The sequence below is a fragment of the Brassica napus genome, chromosome A9 (genome assembly GCF_020379485.1).
Source record: "Brassica napus cultivar Da-Ae chromosome A9, Da-Ae, whole genome shotgun sequence".
NCBI classification, from domain to species: Eukaryota; Viridiplantae; Streptophyta; class Magnoliopsida; order Brassicales; family Brassicaceae; genus Brassica; species Brassica napus.
Window position 1 is genome coordinate 7,801,540 of NC_063442.1, and position 26,386 is coordinate 7,827,925.

General features: G+C 38.7%; 4 protein-coding genes and 3 long non-coding RNA genes across 10 annotated transcripts; 2 read left to right on the plus strand and 5 right to left on the minus strand.

Moving 5' to 3' along the window:
* The first annotated feature begins 223 nt into the window (after positions 1–223).
* LOC125577810 lies at positions 224–1,176 on the plus strand. Its single transcript, XR_007316200.1, has 2 exons — positions 224–614; positions 834–1,176. It is a non-coding gene; the product is annotated as an uncharacterized LOC125577810 (long non-coding RNA).
* A 55-nt stretch (positions 1,177–1,231) lies between these two features.
* LOC106450945 (ribulose-phosphate 3-epimerase, cytoplasmic isoform) lies at positions 1,232–4,168 on the minus strand. Of its 2 annotated transcripts, none has more exons than XM_013892783.3 (8): positions 3,305–4,168; positions 2,770–2,903; positions 2,418–2,422; positions 2,239–2,301; positions 2,045–2,151; positions 1,857–1,954; positions 1,692–1,784; positions 1,232–1,614 (listed from the first exon to the last, which is right to left on the minus strand). In XM_013892783.3, exons 1-8 carry the CDS (start codon positions 3,483–3,485, stop codon positions 1,417–1,419), a joined length of 879 nt encoding a protein of 292 aa, XP_013748237.2. In that variant the 5' UTR covers positions 3,486–4,168; the 3' UTR covers positions 1,232–1,416. The 2 variants fall into 2 exon arrangements, with proteins under 2 accessions (XP_013748237.2, XP_013748229.1); XM_013892775.3 differs by having other exon boundaries at positions 3,301–3,488.
* A 1,106-nt stretch (positions 4,169–5,274) lies between these two features.
* LOC106362980 lies at positions 5,275–8,367 on the minus strand. Its single transcript, XM_048739707.1, has 10 exons — positions 7,479–8,367; positions 7,081–7,354; positions 6,903–6,993; positions 6,693–6,817; positions 6,543–6,624; positions 6,348–6,465; positions 6,100–6,257; positions 5,903–6,017; positions 5,679–5,831; positions 5,275–5,602 (listed from the first exon to the last, which is right to left on the minus strand). Exons 1-10 carry the CDS (start codon positions 7,656–7,658, stop codon positions 5,477–5,479), a joined length of 1,422 nt encoding a protein of 473 aa, XP_048595664.1. The 5' UTR covers positions 7,659–8,367; the 3' UTR covers positions 5,275–5,476.
* A 54-nt stretch (positions 8,368–8,421) lies between these two features.
* Positions 8,422–10,155, minus strand: LOC106362971 (ATP-dependent DNA helicase pif1-like). The gene is made up of 2 exons (XM_022691909.2): positions 8,586–10,155; positions 8,422–8,444 (listed from the first exon to the last, which is right to left on the minus strand). The coding sequence occupies exons 1-2, from the start codon at positions 10,153–10,155 to the stop codon at positions 8,422–8,424; spliced, it is 1,593 nt and encodes a 530-aa protein (XP_022547630.2).
* A 62-nt stretch (positions 10,156–10,217) lies between these two features.
* On the plus strand, positions 10,218–13,904 carry LOC125577811. Of its 2 annotated transcripts, none has more exons than XR_007316201.1 (6): positions 10,218–10,732; positions 10,818–10,905; positions 11,058–11,837; positions 11,941–12,965; positions 13,279–13,401; positions 13,617–13,904. It is a non-coding gene; the product is annotated as an uncharacterized LOC125577811 (long non-coding RNA). The 2 variants fall into 2 exon arrangements; XR_007316202.1 differs by having other exon boundaries at positions 11,116–11,837.
* Positions 13,905–14,503: 599 nt separating this feature from the next.
* On the minus strand, positions 14,504–17,193 carry LOC106354889. Its single transcript, XM_048739708.1, has 10 exons — positions 16,740–17,193; positions 16,385–16,658; positions 16,199–16,289; positions 15,953–16,077; positions 15,767–15,848; positions 15,573–15,690; positions 15,321–15,484; positions 15,125–15,239; positions 14,888–15,040; positions 14,504–14,813 (listed from the first exon to the last, which is right to left on the minus strand). Exons 1-10 carry the CDS (start codon positions 16,902–16,904, stop codon positions 14,673–14,675), a joined length of 1,428 nt encoding a protein of 475 aa, XP_048595665.1. The 5' UTR covers positions 16,905–17,193; the 3' UTR covers positions 14,504–14,672.
* A 2,969-nt stretch (positions 17,194–20,162) lies between these two features.
* On the minus strand, positions 20,163–22,588 carry LOC106450938. Of its 2 annotated transcripts, XR_007316204.1 has the most exons (3): positions 21,629–22,072; positions 21,479–21,549; positions 20,163–21,274 (listed from the first exon to the last, which is right to left on the minus strand). It is a non-coding gene; the product is annotated as an uncharacterized LOC106450938 (long non-coding RNA). The 2 variants fall into 2 exon arrangements; XR_007316203.1 differs by having other exon boundaries at positions 20,163–21,549; positions 21,629–22,588.
* Positions 22,589–26,386: the final 3,798 nt, after the last annotated feature.

A 26,386-nucleotide genomic window follows, 5' to 3' on the forward strand; every position in this document is an offset into this window, starting at 1 on the left:
TCATGATGCTTTGGTTTCAGTTATTGGTGATGGGGGTTCAAGAACAGACACGCCACGACAGACGAATATAAGAAGAAACGATAAGAGAAAGAGACAGTAGTGAGGGGTCAATGTACAAACGTATACGTTTGACTCGTGCCAAATCCTAAGAGCGACTCTGATTTGGTGTTTTATTCTTTTCATAAAGTTTTGTTTCGTTTCTTTTTAAAATCTTTGCAGAGATTATTAAAATCAGAACATAGATTTATTTGTTTTCAAATCTTGTAATGAAGTGTCATTATTTATCACGCTAAAATTATCGCAACCTCTAGTTAATTATTTATTTAATATAAATCTCGAATTAATAGATCAGCAAGTATTGCTCCAACGGTCATTTTAGTTTGTTTATCTTCAGAATATGTAAAAAACAAGGGGTGGGGGCACAGATTTACCATTTTACGAAAACATTCTTACTGTATGACCAGTTTGCTTATCTTAGTCCTTTTTTTCTCTCTTAATCCTATGCCTTCTCTCTTGGTTTCCTCCGATTGATCTCACCGTTTCGCAGACTCTTGCTGTTTCCATAGAGCCGAAGTCGATCTTATTTTGTGTTATCGATCTTTCTGGGAAGAGTGGTTTGTGTTCTTTTCCCTTTTGACTGGGTATTGTTTGAAATCTTGTGTTGATTTGAATGAGTTTCCATGTCGATTTTGAGTTCTCTTTGGCTCATATTTGGGCTCGATCTTCGGCTATCTTGATCTATCGGGATAGTTTATACCGGTTTGTGAGTTGTCTCGCTCTTTGTCATCTAACTTTAAGATTTGATCAAGATCTTCCCTTCTTTATGGCTTCAGTTATGGCGTTTCGTGGTATCCTCTCCGTCATCGTCTTTCCGGTGGAAGACTTATGAACTGAAATTGTTCTGTCTCCTGGATATGAAGCTTTGTTCTCTAATTCGTCTGGACTATTCATCATAGGAGGAGTCACAAGCCGAAGGTTTATAGTCATGGATGGCTTCCTCGCCTTGTCTTCTTTCAAAGAAGCTCTATCAAATCTGCATGCTATTCTGTGTTTTGTAAAGGTTTCTTTTTATCTGTCACTCTTGCCTTCTAGTTTAGATTGATTAGTTGTTTAGTTCTATGTTTTGTATCTTTGTCTAATCTTTGTCTCCCTTGTGTGGACTATTGTCTCCGAGAACCTTTATTGGCAATCTCCGGCTTATGTAACTGGTTTAAGTTGAATATAATTAGTGTTTAAAAAAAAAGACCAAGTTTGCTTGACAATACGAAACATTCCATTACACAAGTGCAATATCATCAAACTACTAAGGAAATGTTTGAACGATTCTTTTTGTATGTTTCAGCTCTTAAAATATAGTTGTCGTAAAATTATTATTGCCTTTGGTGGGTGCATAAATATTAGAAACGGGCAGTGCACTCAGGTGGTGGGTTGGGCTTTCTCAACACTGGTCCGCAAAAGGGAAATGACTTTCCCTGGCTCCGGAGCTCCAAACACTGAACTTCCAGCTACGATACAGTTGGCCCCTGCTTCAGCCGCTGCTTCTATAGTCGATGGGCCTAACCCTCCGTCCACCTCAATATCTAGCGTAGGATACTTCTGCCTCAGTGCCCGGACCTATCCCCAAAATTATCATTAAACCGAGGTTACAAGGGGATCTCAGTAAGCAAATGGCGTTAGAAAGATTAAACAACCTTGTCCATCATGCTGGGCATGAACTTCTGACCTCCAAATCCAGGCTCCACTGTCATCACTAGCACCATTTCTACCGGAGTTTCCCCTTCAACCTGGTCATAGATTCAAAAAGCATATGCTATAATCGCATTCTAGAAACGGGCAGAAAATTAAAATATCATTACCAGGGGATAGACTTCTTCAACAGGTGTTCCAGGTTTTAGAGCCACACCTGGCCTCATCCCTGCAGACTTAATCTTACTCACAAGTTCTTGCCAGTTCTCTGAAATAAGAAGCAAATACAAAGTACTCAAAGATCATTAAAAATGAGACAAAACGAACATGAGAAAGATTAAGAGCTAGGTAACTATACCTTTGGCCACCTCAACGTGGAATGTGAAACCAGACGCCCCAGCTTTACCCATCTGCTCCACGTAATCCATGGGGTTCGTCACCATTAGGTGGCAATCAAGATATGCACTGTGATCATCGAGTGCAAAGGGACATCAGTTCACTTAATAACATGTGTCAGGTATTGAATTCAAGGGGAGAGAAACTCGTTATTACCTTGTGTGCTTTCTCAAACTCTCGATGACAGGAGCACCAATGGTTAGATTTGGGACAAAATGCCTGTCCGAGCAACACAGAGAGTTATACACCCGAGAGAGTATCTTGAGACAAGGAAGCCTTTTGACAAAGCTAGATGCTAATAAGTTAAACACAGCTAAGGCAGTGAAAATATTTACCCGTCCTGCAAATGAAATAACAGGGAAGTTAATAAGTATGAAACAAGGAAAGGTTCTGTATCATATAAGTCTATAACAACGAAACTCAGTTTCTTGTTTCATACTAAGAGCAGATACAATTTGATTCGGATTAGAATTTCCACAAACATGTTGTTATAAGAAATCATGATTAATGATAGATTAAAGCTCAAACATATTCAGATTCACAAACTGTCTAAAGAAAAGATCAAAAACAAACGATGACTCATGGATTACAGAGATAAGTTAGGTACAACCTGGAACTTTATCATATCAAAGTGAAAGCCAATGACTAAGTGAAATAAAAATTAAAATTTTTAGATTTTAGAGTTACCATGATGTCCATGTGAAGCCAGTCAGCGCCCAAATCAACCATCCGCTTGGCCTCTGCGGCTAGATTTGCAAAGTCCGAAGACAGCATTGAAGGAGCTATCTTTGGCGACACCACCATCTTTCTTGAATTTCGAACTATGGATAGAGAGAATTGAGAAAAAATCGAACAGAAGTGCTTAGATTAAGTTCAGAAACAAGATTGTTCAAAGAACACTGGCCAATAAACAACAACCTCAACTTTAAGACAGAACAGAAAACTACTCATCTGCATGTCATAACGGTTGGTATTAAGGAAGAACAAAACACACACAAGATTTCAACTTTGATTAGGGTTTTCAACTTTGAATCAAGTTTTCGAGACTAGAGCTGATCCACAACAAAATCACAGAGTTATAGAGAAACATGAACCTAATAATATCCGAGAAGCTCCAACTGGAGAAGATCGAAACCCATATTCATATTCATATTCATAAATCACAAAACTGAACTTCAGCAACTAACTTTAGAGAGTAAGAAAAATTGCAAAAAGTACCTACTGATTGTGGATTGAACAAGAAGAAGAAGAAGTGCGATTCCGACAACGTCTCGATTTTGCAGAGAGAGAGAGAGAGAGGCGAATCTGGTTTTGTTTCTTCTTCTTCTCCTGAAAAGTGAAAACCGACCGGTTGCTCGACCAATGACGAGAGCTTCTACCAAACATCTCCAATAAAAAATCATCTTTTTTTTTTGTCAACTGGAAATTTTATTAAAACGGGACAGAGCCCAACAAGGGAATCAGCCCAACACAAAGAAAACAGAAAGCCCAACAAACGGGCCGCATTTACAAAACACCATGGGTCTATAGCCCAATGGAGAGAAACCGTTGAGGAAGGTCGGCGACACTTGCCACCACGTGTCAGAGCGACGAACGACTCTATGATACGCGTCAAGACGAAGCACCACCACCTCCACCGGAAGAGTCACGTCGGAGCTCCGCCACCGCGGAGAAGGATCAGTGAAAGACCAACAAAGTGATCTTACAAAGGACCAAGACGCAACCGGACCACCGCTTCGGGAAAAGCCACCGTCTACAATCGATCTAAAAGAACTTCGATCTTCGAAGGATTAAATCAAGAGTCGATGGAACAAGGAAGGGCTAAAGCGGCAATCAAACTGAACCGGGAAAAAACCCGGAGAGGAGCCGGCGAAGAGATTTAACGGGAACATCTCTTCCCGGAGACAAAAGCCGGCGAAGATAACGTTGAAGGAACCGTTACTTCCTGGAATCAAAGCCCGATCAAACGGGAGCCATAACCAGAAAGATCTGGAAATGGAAAACCAAAAAACAGTCGGCGAAATCTTTTCTTCTGAAAGATTTTAAAGAGATAAGAAGAAAAAGAAATCGAGAGAAAAACTCTCTCTCTCTAAAAAGAGAGAAACCGACTTTTTTTAGGTTCAACCTTTTCCTGCGTTTTCCAATAAAAAATCATCTTAAAAATGTATTACCTTTATTAAATTTGGACAAAGGGAACAATTAAAAAAATTTAATTTGCCGACCAACCAATTTTAAAATTAATATTAAAAATATAGATATGATTTTGACGTAAAAAACATTTTTTTATTATTTTCTGTTTTTAACCTTATGCATAGAGAATGTATACGGTAAAATAAGATAGTTGATGATGAAGTTCACAAATATAACACATGTGGCCAAGAAAAAAAAATGATTGTACCATACTAAAATTTCCTCTTTGAACATAGTATAGTCGGCGAATCATCATTTTTAATTTTACTCGAATAACATGATGGTGAGCCAAATGATGCAATATAACACATCATCATTCAGTTAATTATTATATACATAAACCTCATTTCTTAAACAAGGGAGGAAGGAACAACAATGTAAACGACTAGACAACAATATAGCATAAGTGAAGGTTTTATCTTTCATGTACAATACCTAGTATAAACCATCTACAAAGCACATAATAAATGGTCTTTACATACGTAAATTAATAAAGTTGAGTATCATATCAAAATAGTATAGAACTAATAGTAAACTAGGGGCGAAGCCCCGCGCAAGCGCGGGGATGTTAGATATATTTGCGGTGTTGTAGTGTAAAACGTTGATGGTGGTGGAGTGCAGGAGAGGAGGAGCAGAGAGATTTATAAGAAGAAGAACAGTGAAGAGGGTTGAAAATGCATATTAGTTGAGTGGCTATTACTACAAAAATGGCCATTTCAGCAAATGATGTCTAGAATGTATCATATTGTTGTTCAACGTTTACCTCTTTAAAACGTAATTACATTGTTGAGTGGTTTTTACCACGAAGAATGTTAACAATTACTACATGGTCTGAGCACAGACGCCTCTAGATATCATTTGCTGATAACCGAACCAAAGGATGTGTAAAATTATTTGTAATTGAAATGTTATTGTTCAGTGGTAGAGTAAAAGTGGTGGTATACGTATATACTGGATGTTCATGCAAATAGTATGTTCTCCATTTTGTAAAGGCGATGTGAATATTACGTCAATCCTTTTGGAACTATTAAAATGTTAAAAAAGTCAGCCTCGTGTGAGGTACATTGTTCGAATGAATTTCTTAAAAAGCTGGAAAAATACTGGAAAATATGGCAAAGTCTGAAATAGGAAATGCATAGTAATTTAAAAATTCTTAAAGCTAAAGAAGCAGGGTTGGGGAAGACTTTTTGATTCCTTTCAACACTCAATCACGTGGGTGCTTGCGTCCACCTTGTTTGACCTCAGCTGTTGACGTCTTGCTGGCAGAAGCTGAAGTGGATGCTTCCTCACATTTCACGTCAACACATGCGTGTTCATTGATCTTGGGATTCTGGAGATAAGTAAAGATGTGGTTTTTTAAACATTGAGTCGGATCAAAATGTTGACGTGAGTATATACTATAATACCTCGGGGTTGATAGTGTGACTGACTGCAGCGACGGTGAATGTGCGGTTGATTGGGGTGGGATTGGATGGTGTGACACGTACGTGGAAAAGAAATTCTTGCCCGCCAAGGTCTGCTATGCACTGTGGAAGGTTCTCGTTGACACCACGATTGACCTGCAGTTTGTAAGAGGTTCGAGTGATTGTTACAAATGTCTGGAATGGGGGAGGGGGTAAGAAATAGAAACCTGATCAAGAAACAGAGTTGCTGCATCTTGGTTTGTGAGCTTAAGCATCTCCTTGTCGAACACCACAAAAGTTGCATAATTATTCCCATCATCAACCAGTAATTCAACACAGTACCTGTAATTTACAATAACATTACTGATCGGAAAGCATGAAATAGCTAGTTGTTTTTAATAAATGAGGGGGAATAGTTTTTTACCTAACAACACCGGTGACGTTGGAGATAAGACATTGGTTGCAGCGGAGAGATGCAGCAGAATTTTCTATTTTTTTGTTGCAGCGAGTGCATGAGACATAAAACCAGCCATTTTTGGTCAAGATCTCAACAATCCGTGCTTTGCATATAAAATAAGGTACCTGTGTTTAACGAAGAGGAAAGAATTTTCATTTTCTATTATACTTTGAATGGGTAAGAGATTGAAAGCTGTGTTGGAAAGTTTTAGGAACCTGGTCGGTAGTGTTGGAGAGGAACATGTTGAGATCTCCAATGGAGCTTAGTTGCGTGTCATTGATCCATGTTTTGTCGTGGTAACTGGGAATCTCTTCGCCCACTGCAGTTCTTAACCTGGAAAGCGAATGGTGTGGTTACTTAATTGAGTAGACATTTAAAATTGTCTAAGGCAATAACAAAATGAATTGTACCTTGAAGTGAACTCTGTGATGGGTGGGAGATTGGAGCAGAAAAACAATTTGGTTGCTGGTGTGGAGTTGAGGTAAAGCTTATCTGAAGAATGTATAGTACTTGTTTAACTATTTGTTAAATTCAGTTCAAAAGTTTTATAAGTAACTTACCTCCAATTTTTGTTGGGTTGACCGTTGTGACCACCATGACGGTGTGGACTCTAACCTCTGAATTAAGGATACCCTTAAAAGTTGCTGCCGCATCGTCCCATAAAGACAAGTACACTTCGACGGTGCTGTAATTTAATTTATATAACAGTCGTTACAGTTCGGAGGACTCAGGAGAAAATTGTCGAAAATGAGTTTTTTTTTTCTGCTTACGGTTCAATGAGGAAACGGATGAGAAGTGGAGAAATGACTTGAGGGTCTGTAAGGCCATAACCTTTGACAGATTGAATTTGACCAACAACATCTGCCATTTGATGAAAAATTTTGGAGTTTATGATTTAATCTGTTAGTATAAGTTCATAGTTAATTTGGTAAAACAATGGAAACAAACCTGGGAGTTCTAAGTTTGTGTTGGCTAGGATTTGGAGATGGTCATGCTTGCGAAGCATGAATTTTTGTAAGCTGATAACAGGACCATTGCTGATGGATTTAACCAAAGTTGTTTGGGCGATGAACCGGATTACAAAAGTATTCTCCGTAAGCTTGTACAGATGTGGGCATCTTTCAACCTCAAAGTGTGCAACTTCGTAAACGTCACCCTCTTGTAAAGATGAACGGTAGTCATCGGCTTGGTTTGCAGGAATGAATCCGCTGAGCATTGAATCCTACGGCAAATATTTGTTGAGGTTAATCATATATATTTTTTTTAAAGTTTAATTAAACCTATATATATATATATATATATATATATATATATATACGAAGCCTTTGGGGGGAAGATGAATATACCTTCTCATCAAGGAAAAGCAAAGTGATTCCCATGGATTCACTGGGGTTGTCGACGTTTGGCGAGTCCCAATACCGGAGGAGGCGAGCAAGGATTGACTGGGAAGATATTCCAAGCTGAAGATCGGCAAAAGTTGAGTGATGGAGGGGTTGTTCAGAACCGAGAGCATGAGAAGAAGACATTTCGAGAGCAGGTTGCTAGGTTGAAGATATGAGTAAATTAGTAAGGGGTTTGAAGAATTAGCTCTGTCAGGCTTCTCATATTTATAGAATTTAAGTTCAATTGACGGTTCCATTTTCTGGGAAGGTCGAGAGATAGGGGAAGATAGTTATACTTGGAATGAATAAAATTTAATTGTTGAATTTATGTGAGTCATGATTTTATGAACGTGGGTAAACGAAGAGATGGATACAAAAAGAGTTGAGAGACACTGGTGTTTGTTTGGAGAATTTTGCAAGCAGGGAGATGGCGAGGATTAAAGGGAAATAAGTATAACCATTAAAACCTATTTCGTATAAAGATGAAACGGCAGAGACGATGTAATGCGTAAAACATCTGCCGATGTGGTTTAGTGGGCCACAGACCAAAGTTTGGAAATGTATGTTTTGCTAGTTCGGGTTTTCAATATGTTTGGGCTGTAATGGGCTTTGCGTCTGACTTGGTAAAATTGGAGACGCCAGTGAAATTAAATTGGGCCGTGCCCTTTGTTCGCTTATTAGTTAAATGGTCAGACAATATATGATATGTTTTTTGTAAAAAAAAAACCTCGTCTTCTTTCCAGTTTTAGATATCCCCTGTAAATTTTCGAGGAAGGTACGGTTCCTGTTTCAAAAAATATTTATTCGGTGAGGTTTTTATCAATTTATGAATTGGTTGAAGTATCAGACATAATAATTTGCTGACCTTGCTGGATTGTATCGAAGTAGATAAAGAAAGGTATGGGAATCACTCATCATCTTCTTCTAAACCTGCAATTAGGAATGAAAATTGTGTCGCCTAATTGGTCGGGCAATGTTTAATTTATAACCAACCTCTGACACAAGTTTTTTGTAAATAGTTTGTTTAACAGAAAAGAGACAGATGATGGTTTATGCAGCGTTGAGTCGTACCTGCTGTTTGGGGAAAGCCACTGAAGGCTTCTCTGTAGACGATATTGGCGATGGTGCTCGTGGAGCCACTGGGTCTGGTAATATTCAAAACTTTCAGTCCTTTTGGTGTGGTCACTCTTGATAGTGCCACATATAGTTGACCATGGGTGAAAACAGGTTTGGGCAAGTAAAGAGCAACCTTTGCCAGTGTTTGGCCTTGACTTTTGTTTATTGTCATTGCGTAGGATACTCTAACCGGAAACTGGCGCCTTCTGAAAGTGAAGGGATGATTGGACTCTGTGGGTGATAGGACGATTCTAGGTATCAGGACAGTCTGTTTTCTTGGGGAAGATGTTAGTACTTCTGCCTTAATAACTCTTTCCCCCAGGTGTGTGACTATAAGTCTTGTACCATTGCATAGCCCTTCAGCCTGATTTATGTTGCGAAGGAGCATGATTGGCACCCCAACTTTGAGGCAAATTCTATGCGCAGGCAAGCCTGAAAATTCTAAAGAGTTGAGATATTCCAAAGGATATGTTAAATCAAACTCTCCCGAATGTTTTTCGTCCTCAGCGAAGCTGTCGTAGCTTAAGAATTCTTGCTCAGCACCCGGTATTTTGGAAAGCAAGTAAGTGTTGATTTCATCAACCGTAGCGTTCTTCGGAGTTAATATAGCTGAATCTCTGATTTTTTCCATGTCCTTGTAATCATTTGTGAAATCTGGGAAAACAGATTGACAAAGGATGTCAAGTGGGTTGGAAGTCACAGGAAGGAGGAGAGAATCGTCTATCAGAATTTGGTCTTCAGCAGCTTCTGTGTATATTTCTTTCTGAGGCGCCAGTGCTGCAACCCCATCACCGACTTGTAAAATCCATTTAGCAAAATCTTTTTCGTCAGATTGTACGCGCATGTTTGTGGAGAGAACATGAATTTCACAGTGGTTCCAGAGGTGTGAGTGATTAACAGCTGCGTTAACTGTTTCCTGACGTGTGCCTTGTGGAATGACAGGGAGAATCTGTCGAAAATCACCGCCCAACAGGACTGTCTTTCCACCAAAAGGTCGGTTTAAGGCTGTTCTATCAGACAGAGATAAAATATCTCGGAGTGTGCGATCTACGGCCTCAATAGCATGGCGATGTGCCATGGGCACCTCATCCCAAATAATAAGGTCTGCCTGGCTTAGGAAGCTGGCGAGGTTTGTGCCATTTTTAACTTCGCAGAATGTATCCTCGTAGAGCTTGAGAGGTATTTTAAACCTAGAATGGGCTGTGCGACCTCCGGGCAGAAGTAAAGCAGCAATTGCAGAGGAAGCAACAGGTATAACTTTCTTTTTTGATGATCGTAAAGCAGAGATGATGGTTCTGTATAGGAAGGTTTTTCCCGTACCGCCTGCTCCGTAAATAAAAAATAGTTTTCCCTGGTTCTCCAAAACTGATCCCATAACATCATCATATATGGCCCTCTGTTCTTCATTGAGTTTAGGAAACAAATCTTGATGTATCCTAGTTTCTTCTGCAATGTCAAACTGGTACTGTCTTGCAATTTTCTTGCTTTTCATATCTTCCAATATCACTGGGCATGGCCGTGGCATGCCTGTGAACTCAGTAAGTGATGTTTCATGATCTTGTAGGAGGCCCTCTATTTCAATGAGAGTGTACTGCTGGAGTTCATGGGGTGTCAGTTCAAGCTCTGGGAACTGAAGTAGCCGTCGTTGGTGCCATAGTATGTCTTCCGACATGAACTCCCAAGTGTTGTTCCAAAGTTTTTGAGGGTCTGAGACATGATTGTAAATGAGGATTAATACAAACATTTGGCGAAGATATCTAGGGGAAGCAAATTGGTATGCTTCAGTCATTGCATCTTGCCATTCTTTGTCTCCATCTAGCAAACCTCTAGCTAAGCATGCGGCTTGAAATGTCTCATATTGAACACCCCCGAAAGTGTATAAATCCTCATAGCATGTGGGACCCTTTACGAAGCTGACCAAGATTCTGAGGTAATACTTATCACCAGCATTCGGATGGATGTTGACAAGCCTTCCAATGGTTCCTTTTTGCTTGCGTTTGGAGTAAACCTTATTTGAGTTGTCCCAAACAAACATTGTAAGCATCTCAATGTATTTCAATTGTCTGGCCTCTTCGTACAGCCTATTCATCTCAAACCATTCAGTAAGCATTGTTCTCCCATGTGTATACCTTACTTCAACGTTTTCAAGATCCTCATCCTCGTCAAAAACTGCTGTTTGTTCACCAGGTAAATGGACAGGAAACTTTTGAACTGCTGGGCTGTTATGATGGACATCGAACATAAAGATTCTCCACATAGATTCACAAGCAGACAGGTACCTGCCTTCCAGATAGTCATTTATCTCGTTCCTTGGTTTTCCTGAAGTGCTTTCCTGTTCTTTAGGAATTTGTTCTCCATCTTTCTGGATCAGAAACGTAGCTCTGTCAACACCTTTAGTTATGTATTTGAAAAGGTATTTAATTGCAGATGACTTGTTGCACCATTCAACATTAACATGGGCCTTGTACTTCTTGAGTATCTGTAGATTATGAGGGACCACAAAAGAATTGTTCAGAGTGATGTTTCCTTTCTTGACAACTCTATCAGTCTGCCTCCGACGGTACAGAACATAGCCAGAATCATTTATTTGAGTGTGAGGAACGTAGCTTCGAGGGAATTTCTTTGTACATACACCATTATCCATACAAGGCGAAGTTGATCTATCTTTGCCACATGGACCATGCATCATGTGCTGCTCCACCAAACTGTAACCTTCTGGATCTGTTTCTTTGTCTGGTAATTCGGCTGAGATGATTTTATCTATATCAGCACTGGTTGGATTCTTAAAATCACCTTCTAACCATAGTAGTATATGAGCATGCGGCAAGCCTCGCTTCTGAAACTCTATGGTGTAGACCACTGCAATTAAATTTTGAGTTTATAAGATTTATGTTAGTTTAAAAACATAGTGTTAACGTGCGTATTGTTTTTATTAACTTGTACCTGCTTTTGGGCTGGGAAAGAACAGACCCTTCTTGAAATCTGACATGAGCTCGTCTAGCTTCATTTTGAACACTCTACATTCTAGGTCAGGACGATCGTTTGGTTCGTCAGTCCCATACATCTGTAGATGGTTTGAGATTTCTTCCCACTTTGGATTTGTTGTCATTGTAACAAACAAATCAGGATTTCCAAACCAGCGGCATATAGCCATTGCGTCATGATACTTCTCTGCCATGTATCGTGGACTGCCTGTATAAGAAGCAGGTAAAATAATTCTTTTCCCTATTGACTTTGCATCGGTGTCCCCCTTGATCACTGCGTCTTTGACATTGTTGTAGAGATCTGCTCTAATTTTTTTTTGATTCAGTCTGAACCAGCGCAACCTCTCCTGCTCGATGGAGGTGTAGGCGTCAACTATATATTGATGGAGTAAGCGCTTGGAGGTCACAATAGTCATGCCTTCATTCAATCTAGTTTGAAATTGGTAAGCAAAGTACTCTCTCTTTGTCATGTAAGATCTTTGTCGAGTGATCCCATCAATGCTGATAAGTGGAAGGTTCTCGTTGAATCCTGATTGCCCATAAGGAAACAATAGAGGGTATTGCAAAGTCATATAGAGAGGATGCATATCACTGATCTGTTGTAGTCCTGCTGATCTGTGGTGTACAATTATATCCCTATCTCCTATATCCTCCGATAGGTCTCCAACAATCAAACCCGCAATCTCATCCGTGGTGGGCATATCATACTGACGACCACGTTTTGGCTGAGCTATTAATCTGATACTAAACTCTTGGCAATCAGTCTGTTCATGAAGATCTCGAGCTTTCCTGAACATTTTCGCTAAGCAATTGTGGGCATCAATAGTTTCAATCAGGATTTTAACAATATCACCATCCAGTTCCCCTGCTTTTGTTGTCCTCTTCACGGTTGAGATTCTGTTTTTAATCTCGTTAGCTGTATCAAAAATGTAAAGCTGGCTGAACTTGGGACGTTTCCCTGATTGAGGAAGCAATGATCCAATCTTGTGGGAATTTTGGCCGTGTATTCTAAAGGTGAAAGGTCCGGCTTTGTGCATCACTGTCGAATCTATTTTGGCCCCCATTGATGTGAATGCCAGGATCGAATTGTACGTCCTGATATTCTGTTGGAAGTGGAGAGAGCCGGAAAGGAGTTTTTTCAGAGCTTCAGGCGGGTGGGGTTCGGGCGGGAGCTTAACTCGACCCTGTTGACAGCATACACTGAAGACGGGAGTTCTGTTTCTGCCTGTGGTGCCTTTCTTCTCCTGTTCCCATACAAGAGCATGACAAAATGGGCATTCCTGAAGCTCATTATCTTTACTCTTGCGTTTACGGGTGGGCTTTGCCTGCTTAACAGCTGATGCGTCTGCAGGTACATTTTAAGCGTAATATAGTTAGTATAAGATATGGGCAATTTTTTCCGTAATGAGCATATTGCAAGTTTCATTGTATATAAGCATAAATTATAGTGGATCAGTGATATAGAGTCAGTTTTAAGTGGTAGAGGTATACTATTTAGCTTTATGGCTTGTCTTCTAGCGAGAACAATAGCTCTCCTCATTTGCCTAGCTCTTCTTTGTTCCCCTGTGACAATTGTTATGTTAATAGAGCGGATGTCATGTTTTGTGAGATGTTGTTCATCATGTAATATGAAAAGCAAACCTTTCCGGTTGCATATTGCGCAGGCAGATGTGTCTGGGAGAATTGGAGAACCTGTGATTCAAGAGCTCATGTCATTACATGATAAGAAGATATAAATGATCGGGTCTATGGTAAGAGAGTTCGATGATAAACCTTTTGGTTGGAAGGTATGCTGACCATCTCCTTTAAATTTTTTGTTCGCACCATCTGGTGTGGGATTGGTCGGTTTTCTTTTCATTGGGTCTGCACCTTGCTTGTTTTGGAGCTCTTTAGAATTTCTCCTCTGTTATGGGTACTGATTCTGAATAATTTATTTTTCCATACTTGATTGTAACCAAAGTGGATCGTGCCGTTCTAATTTCATTTACGTTGTTAAACGCAGACAGGACTCCTCAATATCCAAGTCACAAGTCATTGCCGTTATGTGAAAGGTTTGATGGCATTGAAGGGGGTAAATGTGGTCTGAACAGAGGTCTGAATAACAGTCCAAAATGAGGTGTTAGTTAGATATTTATTCTACAACTTTCTATATGTTCCTATTGTTTGATCTCTCATACCTTGATTTGGTGTTTTAAATTATGTTTTACACGACCATCGGAGCTTTGTACGAACTTATACCGTATTTTGTGGGAGTATAGTTAATGGTTATATGTGAAGTTCGTTCTTGATATGTATACGTGTTATGTGATTCACTGAATATCAGTGTAAATATTTTTTGTAACAGTTTACAAATAAAGAGATTTGTTTTTGGTTAATTAAAATTGATTCTATTTCTTTAAAATTACAAATTAGAAACCAACAACAGATGAAATCAAAACAGAAACAAAAGTTTGAGCAAAAGTGCGAAAATGTTTCCCTAGGAAAAAGAGATCATTTTTGTCTTATTAATTGATGGTACATTGGGTTGCTGATAATTTTGTTGGTGCGAATACGAAATTTTTGTTGCACTTATGGAAGTGGATCATTGTAGCATATGTCAACATACATGCCTTTTTTGTAATTTTATCCTTATGAATTGTAGATAAGCAATGAGAGTTCCTTTTTTTGGAGATCAAGTTTCTCAAAACAGCTGTTGATTAACTTCGGTTATTTTATCATTTTAATTCTCCAGTAATTCATGTTCGAAACATGGGCGTTCGAATATGATTTTTGCGAAGTTATAATTTAGACAATGATGCGCATGCATATTTTTTTTCCTCGACCTGTGTTTGGGAGATAAATGAATACGCAAACGTGTTGTTATAACAATAGGTTATCAGCAATACCATATATTTCGTCAACCAATTTTGATTTAAATTAAAACCATAAGTCTAAATGAAACAAAAGCCTTCAAATATGAAATTAGGTGCGAAGTCTAGAAATAGGAAATGCAGGAAATGCTAGAAAAATAAAGGAAACAAAAACAGTGCATGGTTGACGTTGCTGCAGCTTTTTAACTTCACTCACGTGGGCGTTTACGGCCAATTTCATTGACTCCACAACCTGGTGGATTTGGTGCATTGCCTTCAACAGCACCCTTAACGCTGGCAGATGCCGATGGTTCACCACTTTCAACTTGAGCTTCATTGGTTTTGAAAGTCTGCCAAACAGTTTAATTTTGGTTATTCTGACGTGAGTAAGTTTTAATGTACTGTTAACAATTAAATAGAATACCTCGGGGGTGATGTTGTCAAGGATCGCAGAAACAGTGAAAGTACGGTGGCTTGGAGTAAAATTAAAAGGTGTCACACGTATCTGGAAAACAAAATCTTTCCCAGCCAGGTCCTTAAGACATTGTGGGAGTTCTTCATTGCCACCACCATTGATCTGCCAGTAGCCAAGTTTAAGCAAATAAGAAGCATGTGTGACATTGGATGCCATCAGCAGATAGTGCATATGGAAAAAACAAACCTCAGCTAGGGTCAGTCCAGCTGCATCTTGCTTTGTCAGTTTAAGCATTTCCCTGTCGAACACTACAAAAGTGGCATTATCATTCCCATCATCAACCAATAACTCCACACGGTACCTGAAAATAACGTGAGACATTAGAGATGATAACGATTTTAAAAGAGTTTTTAATCTTCTACAACCAAAGGTAAATACTTACTTGATAACGCCAGTGATGTTCGGATTAATACAACGGGTGCACCGCAGAGAAGTCCCAAATTTCTCAAGCTTTCTGCTGCAGCCAGTGCAGGAGACGTAAGACCATCCATTTTGTTGCATGACTTCCACAACACGACCCTTGCATATAAAATCAGCTTCCTGTGTCTTTACCAAGGCAGTAGATTAAAGACTTAGTAATGCTTATTGAAAACTCAAACACATTTATATATTAAGTTGCATCCAGAGGTGTCACCTGCTCGTCAGAATCGGAAATGAACTTGTGTAGCTCTCTGATTGAGACAGCTTCCTTTTTTTTAATCCCTTTTTTGGTATCGATGCAGGGGAAAGCTTCTCCTAACGGGGCTTCTAAGCTGGAACCAGTTTGCATAATACTTTAATATGCCAAAATATTAAACTAAATCTACCGAAACACTGATCAATTGATACCTCGTTGTGAACTCTGCGATGGCTTGAAGCTCAGGGTCGAAATAAAATTGCGTTGCTGGCGTTGAGTTGAGATAGAGGTTGCCTGCGGAATGAAGAGTGTTTCAATGATAATATGATGGACCATTATTAAAAAATTATTAAATGACAAACTGTGGTCAATATGATGCCTCAGTTTCATTCACATACCTCCAAATATTTTTGGATTAACGGTCGTGACCACCATGACAGACTGTGTCCTGTCACCTGAGTTGATGAGACCCCTAAAATTTGCTGCAGCATCATCCCACAAAGATAGGGACACAACCACCCTCCTGGTATGCGAATTCAAATGAGGTATCACGATAAAGATATGCGATATGATATAATTTGTTACGTTGAACGTTTTTTAAATTCGAAATAAAGTTACAGATTAGCACGGTTTAGGTTACTTACGGTTCAATCACGAAACGAACGACAACTCGAGTCGTCACTGTTGCGTCCTTCAAGTCAGAACCTTGGACAGACTGAATTTGCCCAACAACATCTGGCATGTGATGAGCAGATTTAATTAACGTACTTTTATCAGACAACATATAATCTATAACATAATGGAAGAGTAAACGTTTAAGGAGAACTAACCAGGGAGTTCTAAATTAGTGTTTGCGAGAGCTTGCAGAGGTTCAAACTTTCGCAGCATGAATTTTTGGAGGTTGATAATAGGAGCATTCTCGACAACCTCATCAATGGTTGTTTGAGGGATGAACCGGATGACGAAAGGATGGTCCGTAATCTTGTACATATTTGTGCATCTTGCAACTTCAAAACGTGAAATTCTGACGACTGAACCCGCTCGCAAAAACGGACGGTAATGAGGGGCGCGCCCAGCAGGAATGAATCCATGAATGACAGAATTCTGCAATTTTAAAAAAAGATCTAAATCATTAGTTTTGTACGGAAGTGAAGGAGTACGAAAAAACGATTAACGTTACGATACCTTCTCATCAAGGAGGAGGAGGGTGATCCCCATGAATTCACCTTGCTTCTTGATGTTTTTGGAGTCCCAAAAACGGAGGAGACGACCAACTACGAACTGGGCAGATCTACCGAGGCGGAGACCATCAAAGGCGGAGTGCGCGAGAACAACACCGGACGAAGCCATATTTAAAAATCTGTCTTAGCTTTATAAAATGATAAACAGCAAGTGGGATGAGAGGATCAAGCCTGGTCTCAACTCACTGATATATATAGAGTTCAAGTGAAGGAAACGGAAGGGGCGACATCGTAAGTGTTTTTTTTTTTTTATTAATATTTATAATTATGCCCGTATTAAAAGGAATGAATTGAAGGAAAAACTTTGAAGAACAGGGAAGGGGAAGAGATAACGTCAGGGGAGTTTGAGAGATTGAGAAGACAAACATGAGCTTTTCAGTTTATGAGAAGCAGGAGACGGCGAGATCGAATTTTGTGAAGACGACAACAACGAAGCCCTAAGTGGTACGCAGCGTTTTACTCATCTACGAAACAAACGCGGGAGACAGATATCAGACCATCCAAAATTCAATCTGATTTGAAGAAACTAAACCGGACCAAAATACACACCTACTCGATGGAAATAACCGGACATTAAGTAGGCTCCACATTATTTATTAAATGGACACGTGGACAACCTCAGGAGAGGCAAAAGAGCCCCATTATATTATAGATTTATAAATAGTATAGAAATACTACATATAGTATAGTTGTAAATTTTACCTTCAATCCACTTCCACTCCAACCCCATCCCTAGATACTAAATCTTAAACTATAATCAGTAAATCATAAACTCTAACATAAAATATAAAAATTACTTATAATATTTAAAAAACTAAAAAATAGTATATACTATTTTGTAATATTAAATATCCTATACTATAATTTCTTCACATCATATATAGTATACTGCGAGCCATCTTCTACATCTACTCTTTTTTCTGATATGTTCATATATTCACTGGTCCACCGTCGTCATTCTTCACCACCATAATTTAATAGTAACCCAGGTCCACATTGGTGAAAATTAAAAAAACATAATATAAAAACAGAAGCACATAAGTAATTGTTCTTTGACTTTTCCTAGGATTGTCGCCGATTAGATGAACACCATTAGAGAAGAAGATCACGCAGAAAGATTAGAGGTAAAAATAGAAGCAAAAGAAAAGACAAAGATTTAAGTGTTCGTCATAACATAAGTCTCAGTCTGTGGAAAAGAAAAAAGAAGAAAAGAGAAATATATTATTTGGCTTGTTTACAAGGGTATTGCAGTATATATTTAATAAAACTAGATCTTTTTTTTCCGCGCTTCGCGCGGATAATTGCTTTCTATATGTAATTGTTGATTTTTTATATGAATATCAAATATTATAGACTATAGTTGCTTTTTATATTTAATTGTTGATTTTGTTGTATTATTTTTATATAATCTCTTGTTATATTTAATTGTTGATTTTGTTTTATATTGAAAGTATTTAAATTCAAAGAAAGTGTTTTTTCTTGTTTTCTCTCGTTTAAAGGGTTTTCATAGTTTTATTTCAAAACACTTTTGATGAATTGTAATAGATAAGTTTTTATTTTTGTGGTATTGGACTTTTAATAAGCTAAGGTGGATCAATATATAATTAAATGTAAGAAATAGTAGTGTACATAATTTTTTTATAACGACTAATTTTATTAAACTTAGGTGGAGTTTACATAATCCTTCATGAAGAGGATGAACAATTAAAGTAAGTACATTGTAATAACATACAAATAAATTGTCATTCGGAATTCTAGCTTTAGACAAAAGATCCACCACCTAATTTGTCTTTCTTCGCGTCCAAGTAAATGAGATATCTTCAAATCTTTGCACCCACCAGCATTTTTCCATGATCCAGTTATAAGCTCCAAAGTGAAGATTACCACTCTTTATAACATAATATGAAGTCAGTAGCTAAGGTGTAACATAATATGAAGTTCGTAGCTTATAACCTATTAATAGGCTTGTGGTTAAAAAAACATAATAATAAGCTAAGGTAGATCAATAGCTAGTTAAGAAGTTCGAAGCTTTTGTTCGTGCATTTAAAAGCAAATAATTATTTTAATCCATAAATCTCGAATCAAAGCAACATATTTTTGTATCTCTTACCAATCTTTTCAAGTTGTAAAGCCATTGTATATATATATATATATACTTTTAACTATCTTCTTAACTCTTATCAGAATTTTGGGTTTCTTCTATGATTTTCATCAATGAAGTAATGTTTGGTAGAGTAACATATAGTTGTTCCTAAATGAACAATGGTTTTGAGAAGTACAAAAGAACAGCTATTAACTTTTGACCTTGGCTTTTGTTAATCATCATAAGCTTGTAGATTTTCATCTTATAATTTATCCATATCTAGCTTGTTCAGACTTAAGAGTACACACAAAAAATAAGATGATGACTACATAACCTGACAGATTTCTATTTGTTTCATGAACTATTCTTGGACCATCAAGAGATGCAAGTCCAAACACGGACCATCAAGAGAAAGCAATGGTGATCGGTCTCTTGTGGTGCCTCTTTGATCGTGCTACTACCAATGAGGAGGACCCTGGCCGAATCCACATAATACTTGCAACGATAGGACTGGTTTATGTAGTGCAACATGTCTCGACATATGTTGTGATACGAACTGCCATAAAAGTTTAGTGGTAGCATGGGGTTTGTTTCTTCGTCGGTGCTTTTCATTTGTGCCAATGCCATGCCATGACCCTTGGTAAAGCCGGTTTACAAAATTGTAAGCGGATTGCTTTTATTATTAGTTATTTAAATAGTGTGATGATAAATATAATATTTATTTTAACTATTAGCCCTTTCAAAGTCTAAAGGTCATTACTAATTTTTAATTTGGTAGCCTGCGGTACAAACATCCACTTACCATTTAATCCAATTTCTAATCGTTTTATTATTGGGTTATGGTGGCAAAGTTTCGATAATAACCTGGATGGTTTTTGTTGGACAGACTAAGTATATTATTTTGAAACTCTTACTGAACATAGGGCGGGGAACATAGGGACATATGGGGTCAAGTGATCCCACTAAATTGGAAAAAAAAAATCTTTAGTGTATTTAAAAAAAACAAATACTATAATATTTAGTTAAAATTTGGCATTTGACTCCATTAATTTATGTCAAAGTTCTCATATACCTCCAATAATTTATAAAAAAGTTTATTTTTGTTATAATAATACATATATTTTTAATTTAAATATTAAATTTAAATATTATAACTCCAGTTAAAAATATTTCCTCAGGTACTAACTGAACGTATGTTTTGTTTGCTAACATGACATGAGAGAGAACAATCTTAAAATAACCTTTAAGAGCCCGAGTGCATGAGTTATTTTTAATTTGGCTGGATGTTGGGAAAACTAATGAAATTAACCGTTTATGACTACAATGACTACAACAAAATTCTCTCAAATTCATCCTTATGAGTATTCCCTCTCCCTATTCTTACACAGCACAGCCTCTCTCTCCCCCACACACACTCTTCTTAATCTCCTAATTGGTTTGCATTGAACTTGATACTCCTTGTCGCTACCGGCACAACTGATCGGTGGGATGAGAAAATCTCATGTCATACGTCTAAGCATAAGAGGCTACATGAAGCATCAGATTTTCCCTCGATCTAGCCAAAGATGCCATTTCATTGCTCTTTACTTCATCTCCAGCTTATGATTCTCAACTACTTGTCCACCGTCTTTTCCGTGCTGGCCGCTTTGGTTTCACCTCTGAATCCATCCACGAAGCCTTCAATTTTTGCAGAAGACAGTGTCTCAAGCACCATGTTCTTTACTCCTGTGGTGTATTTCTCCGTGGGCATTAGAAGTTTGAAAAGTTTACTAACTGCGTTTCTCAACCGTGTTTCCATATTTGGTTTCTGCAAGGTCAAAGCTACTCTTCTCCTCAGTTACATCTCGGTTCTTGCCAATAGAACCATGAACAGGCTCCCCAACTCGGCCATTAGTGCCCTTTCCCTTCTCTTAAAATTTTCAAGATGTCGATAATGCTTGGCAGTGACAGCATCATCTCTCTCTTTGTGGACTGCCCAACTCTTCAAATTCGTTTGTCATCCCTTTGATTTTGTAGCTCATCACCACTCACCAGAGGAAGCCTTTTACTTGCGTCTTTTGGTGGCGTTAGGCTGTTGTGGGATCCGTTCCTGTAATTTCTTGCTTCATTCGTTCCTTTTGAGCCTGAAAATGGCGTGATGAATGAAAGAAACATTACTGACTATGAGGCACAATAAAAGTGACCAAAACAAAATTATGAGACATATTATTAGGTGAGACAGGCGATAGAACAATAAACAGCGCAAGGTATATTGCATTCACGATAACCATCCTACGTTAAGTCTGTAAACTTTTTTTTTAAGCCTGTAAACTTGTATGAGATTAATAAAGTAAATTCGTTGGCTGGATATTGCTTCTATGCTTTCATGGCGATCTCACCCAAGCTCCGGTAGTTTCCTGAAATGGATTCCGTTAGTGTTTATGGTACTTAAAAAGCAGCATTATTTATAGGTAGTTTTTAGTATATGACAAAATATGAATGCTATATATACATCTCAACATATTTTGTGAAAAACCTATATGCTTGTCTTTGGAAATTAGCTAATAACTTGAAACTCTTTGGAAATTAGCTAATAACTTGAAATTGAGACCTAAGTGAACCTGCTTCGTTGCGGATTTGGTTTAAAGGTGTTAAGACGGTGAACATTGATAAAGACGTGGATGAGCTTTGCCTGAGAAGGAAAATAATGAACCGGATTAAGAAAAAAAACTCAAAATCTGGAACCAAATACTAAAATAAGGATCCAGAACCTTGGATCAATAAGTAGCATATCCACGCCCATCAGCTCACGCCGCGTGAGTGGCAGTAAACGACGGCGGAGATGGGCTGGTGGAAGTAGCGGCGGCTGAGATCCTCGGAGATGAGCTGGTTTGGTTTGCACTCAAGAGAGAAAATCAGTATATAGGAAAGAGTAAACGGAATCGAAATCATAAAGAAGAGATTGATGGATCGAGATGTAATGGAGTATTGATTATGGAGATGAGGATCGAGAGAACTGAAACGATAGAGAGGAAACGGCGAAGACGAAGAGATAGAGGAGAGAGCATCGTGTTATCCGTCTCAGGTTTTTTTTTTCTAATTGTACCAGTAGATTGAAACCGTGAAGCCCAATAAAACCACATTAAAGCCCATACAAAAGCAACATCTTTAGGAGATCATACGTGTATTATTGAAATGTTTTGATTGGCCGAATAAATTTGTCGACGTGGACACTGTGAAATCACTCTATATCGGGCTTTTAGTATAGGATAGATATATTGAATATCATAACTAAACTTTTTAGTTTGATAGTTAACTATAAATTTTTGTTTTATAATACAATCAAATTTTCCTTATAAATGTATAATTAATGTTAACCATCAAATCCGACATATTCTAAATTTAGTATGATTCCAAAATAATCAAAATAAATAATTTATTTATAATCAAAATGACTAAATAAAAGATACTGAATAGGTCAAGAATCATTAAATAAGGTAATTCATCTATCAAAACCTCTCACTCTCTCCTAAACCTCCGCCTCCTTCTCTCAACTTCCTCAAGTTATTATTTTCCAATCTTTGACTTTGGCTGCTTCAATAGAGCTGGAGTCGGTTTTAATCTTTTGCTTGTTCTTTTTCGTATTTCTTCGGTTTTGATCTTCACTTATTTTTTTCTATTTCTCTCGACGATTTGGATTTTCTTTTAAATTTAAATTTAAACTATGTTTCTTTGTGACAATTTAGAAATTACTGTTGATCTTCATGCATCCACTATCTAGTCAATTTTGGTTTATTTTTTTACGTTTCCATCCAGATCCGCTTTTCTTTTGGTGACATAGTGTCTATTTGAATGTCTTTGCATGTTGGTTTTTGAGTGATCTTTGGGTTTTGATTAGCTCAAATTAACCTTAAGCTACTATACTCTCTCAAATAAGAAGTTCGATTGTAGTATTTAAGGATCGAATCCACATAGAGTCTAGGATTGTTCAATAGATCTATTTGTTTTCGAATTAAAACTAGATGGTAATATTAAAATACAAGAAATAAGAAATACAATTGTTTTGTAGATATCATGATGGGAAAAGACTAGACTTTTGGGAACTCTTAGACTCTTTAGAAATGTAATCTATTTTTTTTTTTTTTTTTTTGACGTCGAAAGTCATTCTATTACTCAAGCTAGAGGTGGTCTAGGTAACCAGACCGGAATAGAACAACCAATAAAAAGTAACTCCCTATGGAAGGATCTCGCAGTTTTAGCTAAAGAGTCTGAAGTCTGATTGCGCGCTCTTGGAACATGAATGATGCTGAATTCCGGGAAGCATATTTGAAGCGTCTCTATCCTCTCCAGTTCCGTCGCAAAGCTTGGCCAAGCATGAGGTTCTTTTAACATTGCGATCAGGTCCTTGCAGTCTGTCCCAAAACTCTGGCATGTCGAGTGTTGGAGCATATTCTCCATTGCCCACCGCAGTGCTTCAAGTTCCGAATGCAGGGCTGATTCGCGTCTAATGATATTTCTTGTCCCCATAAGCTGTATGTTGCTCCCATTGTCCATCCACACCCATCCACATCCACTGAAGTGATCAGTAGATGTCCATGATCCATCTAGCAAGCAAATATTCCCCAAGCTTAAGACTTGGGGTTCCTCAGTGTTGCTTTCCTGTATCACTAGTTGTGGCACTTCATTCGCATCAAACCAGGCTTGGCATTCACTTTCTGCATATCTAACCAGCTCTAATGGGTCTCTGTCTATACCTCTAAAGAGTTTATCATTCCTGGCCTTCCAGATGTACCAGATTATCCACGGATAAGGATCCCTGTCTTGTTCTGGGTCAATGATGCTTTTCCTCCAGAATAGATAATCCATGTTCGTGTAGACGCTTGATACTGGAAACAAATTCGGACTTGTTGGAGTTGATGATAATAACCAGGCCTGCATAGCTGGTGGACACTCAAAAATGGCATGGGTTACTGATTCTTCAGGTTCTCCGCATCTTGGACAGTAGTTATCACACCTCATCTTGCGTCTTACTAAGTTCCTTGTTACTGCCACATGACCAGTTAACAATTGCCATATAAGATGACATATCTTCTTCGGCGCCTTCAGCTTCCAAGCAAAGGCTTGAATTTCAGTAATACTTGGCTCCACAACTTCCTTTTCTTCCTCTGGCTTTAGTAAAGTCCGAGCCACCCAATATCCAGATTTGACCGTGTATTGTCCATTCCTTGTGTAGCTCCAGCAAAATGTATCCCGTCGGTGGGCCGAGCTTATGGCTAAGCTCCGTATAAGAGGTATGTCATCCCGATTGACGTATTTCTCCAAAAGACTCACATCCCAATCCTTCGAATCCTGATTAATGAGATCGCTCACTCTCATGTTGGGGTTCATAACTGGGGCCACAGGGTGAGCTGCTCTCGCCGGCACCGTTGGAATCCACGGATCCTGCAAGATCTTGACTTCATATCCTGAGTGTACCTTCTGTCTGATTCCCATCATCAACAACTCCCTTGCCGCCGAGATACTAGTCCACACATATGATGGGCTACTAGCTGGGATTACACTTAGTGGTGAGCACAACCTATAATATCTTCCTTTCAACACCCGGGCTACCAAAGAGTCAGGGAACTGGACAAGCCTCCATAGCTGTTTCGCCAAAAGAGCCAGATTAAACTCATGGATCAAACGAAAGCCAATCCCACCCTCCTCTCTTGGTAGACAGATTTTTTCCCATTTCGCCCAGTGCATTCCTCGTTTCGGTGGATTTGAACTCCACCAAAATTTAGCAATAGCCGCTGCTAGGTTTTCGCATATCTCCAAGGGGAGAAGGAACATAGACATTACATAAGTTGGAAGCGCTAGCAAAATAGATTTAATCAGTACTTCCTTGCCTCCTTTTGATAGCCACCTACCTGTCCAACCATTCACTCTATGCATGAGCTTATCCTTGAGAAACACAAAGAGCTTGCACTTAGACCCACTTATGTCTTCCGGGATACCAAGGTAATTTCCCATTCCTCCTTCATTTTGGATTCCAAGTACATCTTTAATCTCTTGCCTACTATTTGCACTGATTCGCTTACCAAAAAGTAAGGATGATTTATCAAAGTTGATACATTGACCTGATGCTTTACCATACTTCCTGACCACTTTCATTACTTCTTCACATTCACGGGGCTCCGCCTTACAGAAGAAAAGGCTATCATCAGCAAAGAGAAGGTGGGATACCGAAGGCACGCGCGTGTTACTCGCATCCCCGTTATCTTCCCTTGGTTCTCTGCATGATTGAGAAGGCTAGCGAGCGCTTCCGTGCATAGAATAAAAATGAGAGGAGACAAAGGATCTCCTTGGCGTAGGCCTCTACCAGGAACAATATTCCCTCTTGGCTGTCCATTCATGAGTACCTTGTACTTAACCGACGTAATGCATCGCATTATCCAGGCGATCCATGTTCCCGAGAAGCCCATCTTTCGCATGACAGCCTCAATAAATGACCATTCCATCATGTCGTATGCTTTACTCATGTCCGTCTTGATAGCCATTCTTTTGTTTCGACCACTTGGTTTGGTTCTCAGGGCGTGGAACATTTCTTGGGCTATCATAATATTATCTGAGATTTGTCTTCCTACCACAAAAGCTGATTGAGTTTCTGATATCAAGCCTGGCAGTACTCTCTTCAATCTCTGGCATAAGACCTTAGAGATTATCTTGTAACTTACATTACATAGGCTAATTGGCCGAAATTGGGTCATTTCATTAGGCTTTGTAGTCTTCGGGATGAGACATATATTCGTATCATTCAAGCCCGCTACCACAGCCCCTCAAAAAGAAATTTATTAACCATATGAGTTAAATCATCCTTCACAATATCCCAGAATTTCTGGTAAAAAAGCGCAGTCATCCCATCCGGGCCTGGAGCCTTCTCAGGATGCATGGCAAAAAGCGCTACTTTGATCTCCCATTCAGTGACCGGGCATGTCAGATTGTCATTCATTGCTCCAGTAATCGTCGTAGGAATCTGAACCAATGCTTCTTCAATATCCTCTGGATTAGACGATTCAAAAATCTGTCTAAAATAGCTTGTAGCAATGGCTACTAACCCTTCTTCATCCTCTACAACATTACCATTTACATCCCGGAGCTGCGTTATCTTGTTCCGGGCCCTTCTTTGCTTCGTCAAAGCATGAAAGAATTTTGTATTTCTGTCCCCTTCACGCAACCAAAACACTCGACTCTTCTGTTTCCAGAACATTTCTTCTGCTTTAAGAGCATCAGATAGTTCCTTCAGAGCTGCTGCAATCACTTCAGTTGTAGCATTATCATCAGCATATAGGCCCTCCACTTTCTCCTTAAGCTCCTCCACCAATTTCGCGGAATTAACATTATGTTGTCTCCTCCATTCGCTCAAGGCTTTGCGGCAACTCGAAATGTGTTCCATTATAGTCGCATTAGGAGGGAGATCAGGTGATTTCCATCCCTCGAGAATGACTTGCCTTAACTCCTCATTATCCAGCCATCTTTTGTCAAACTTA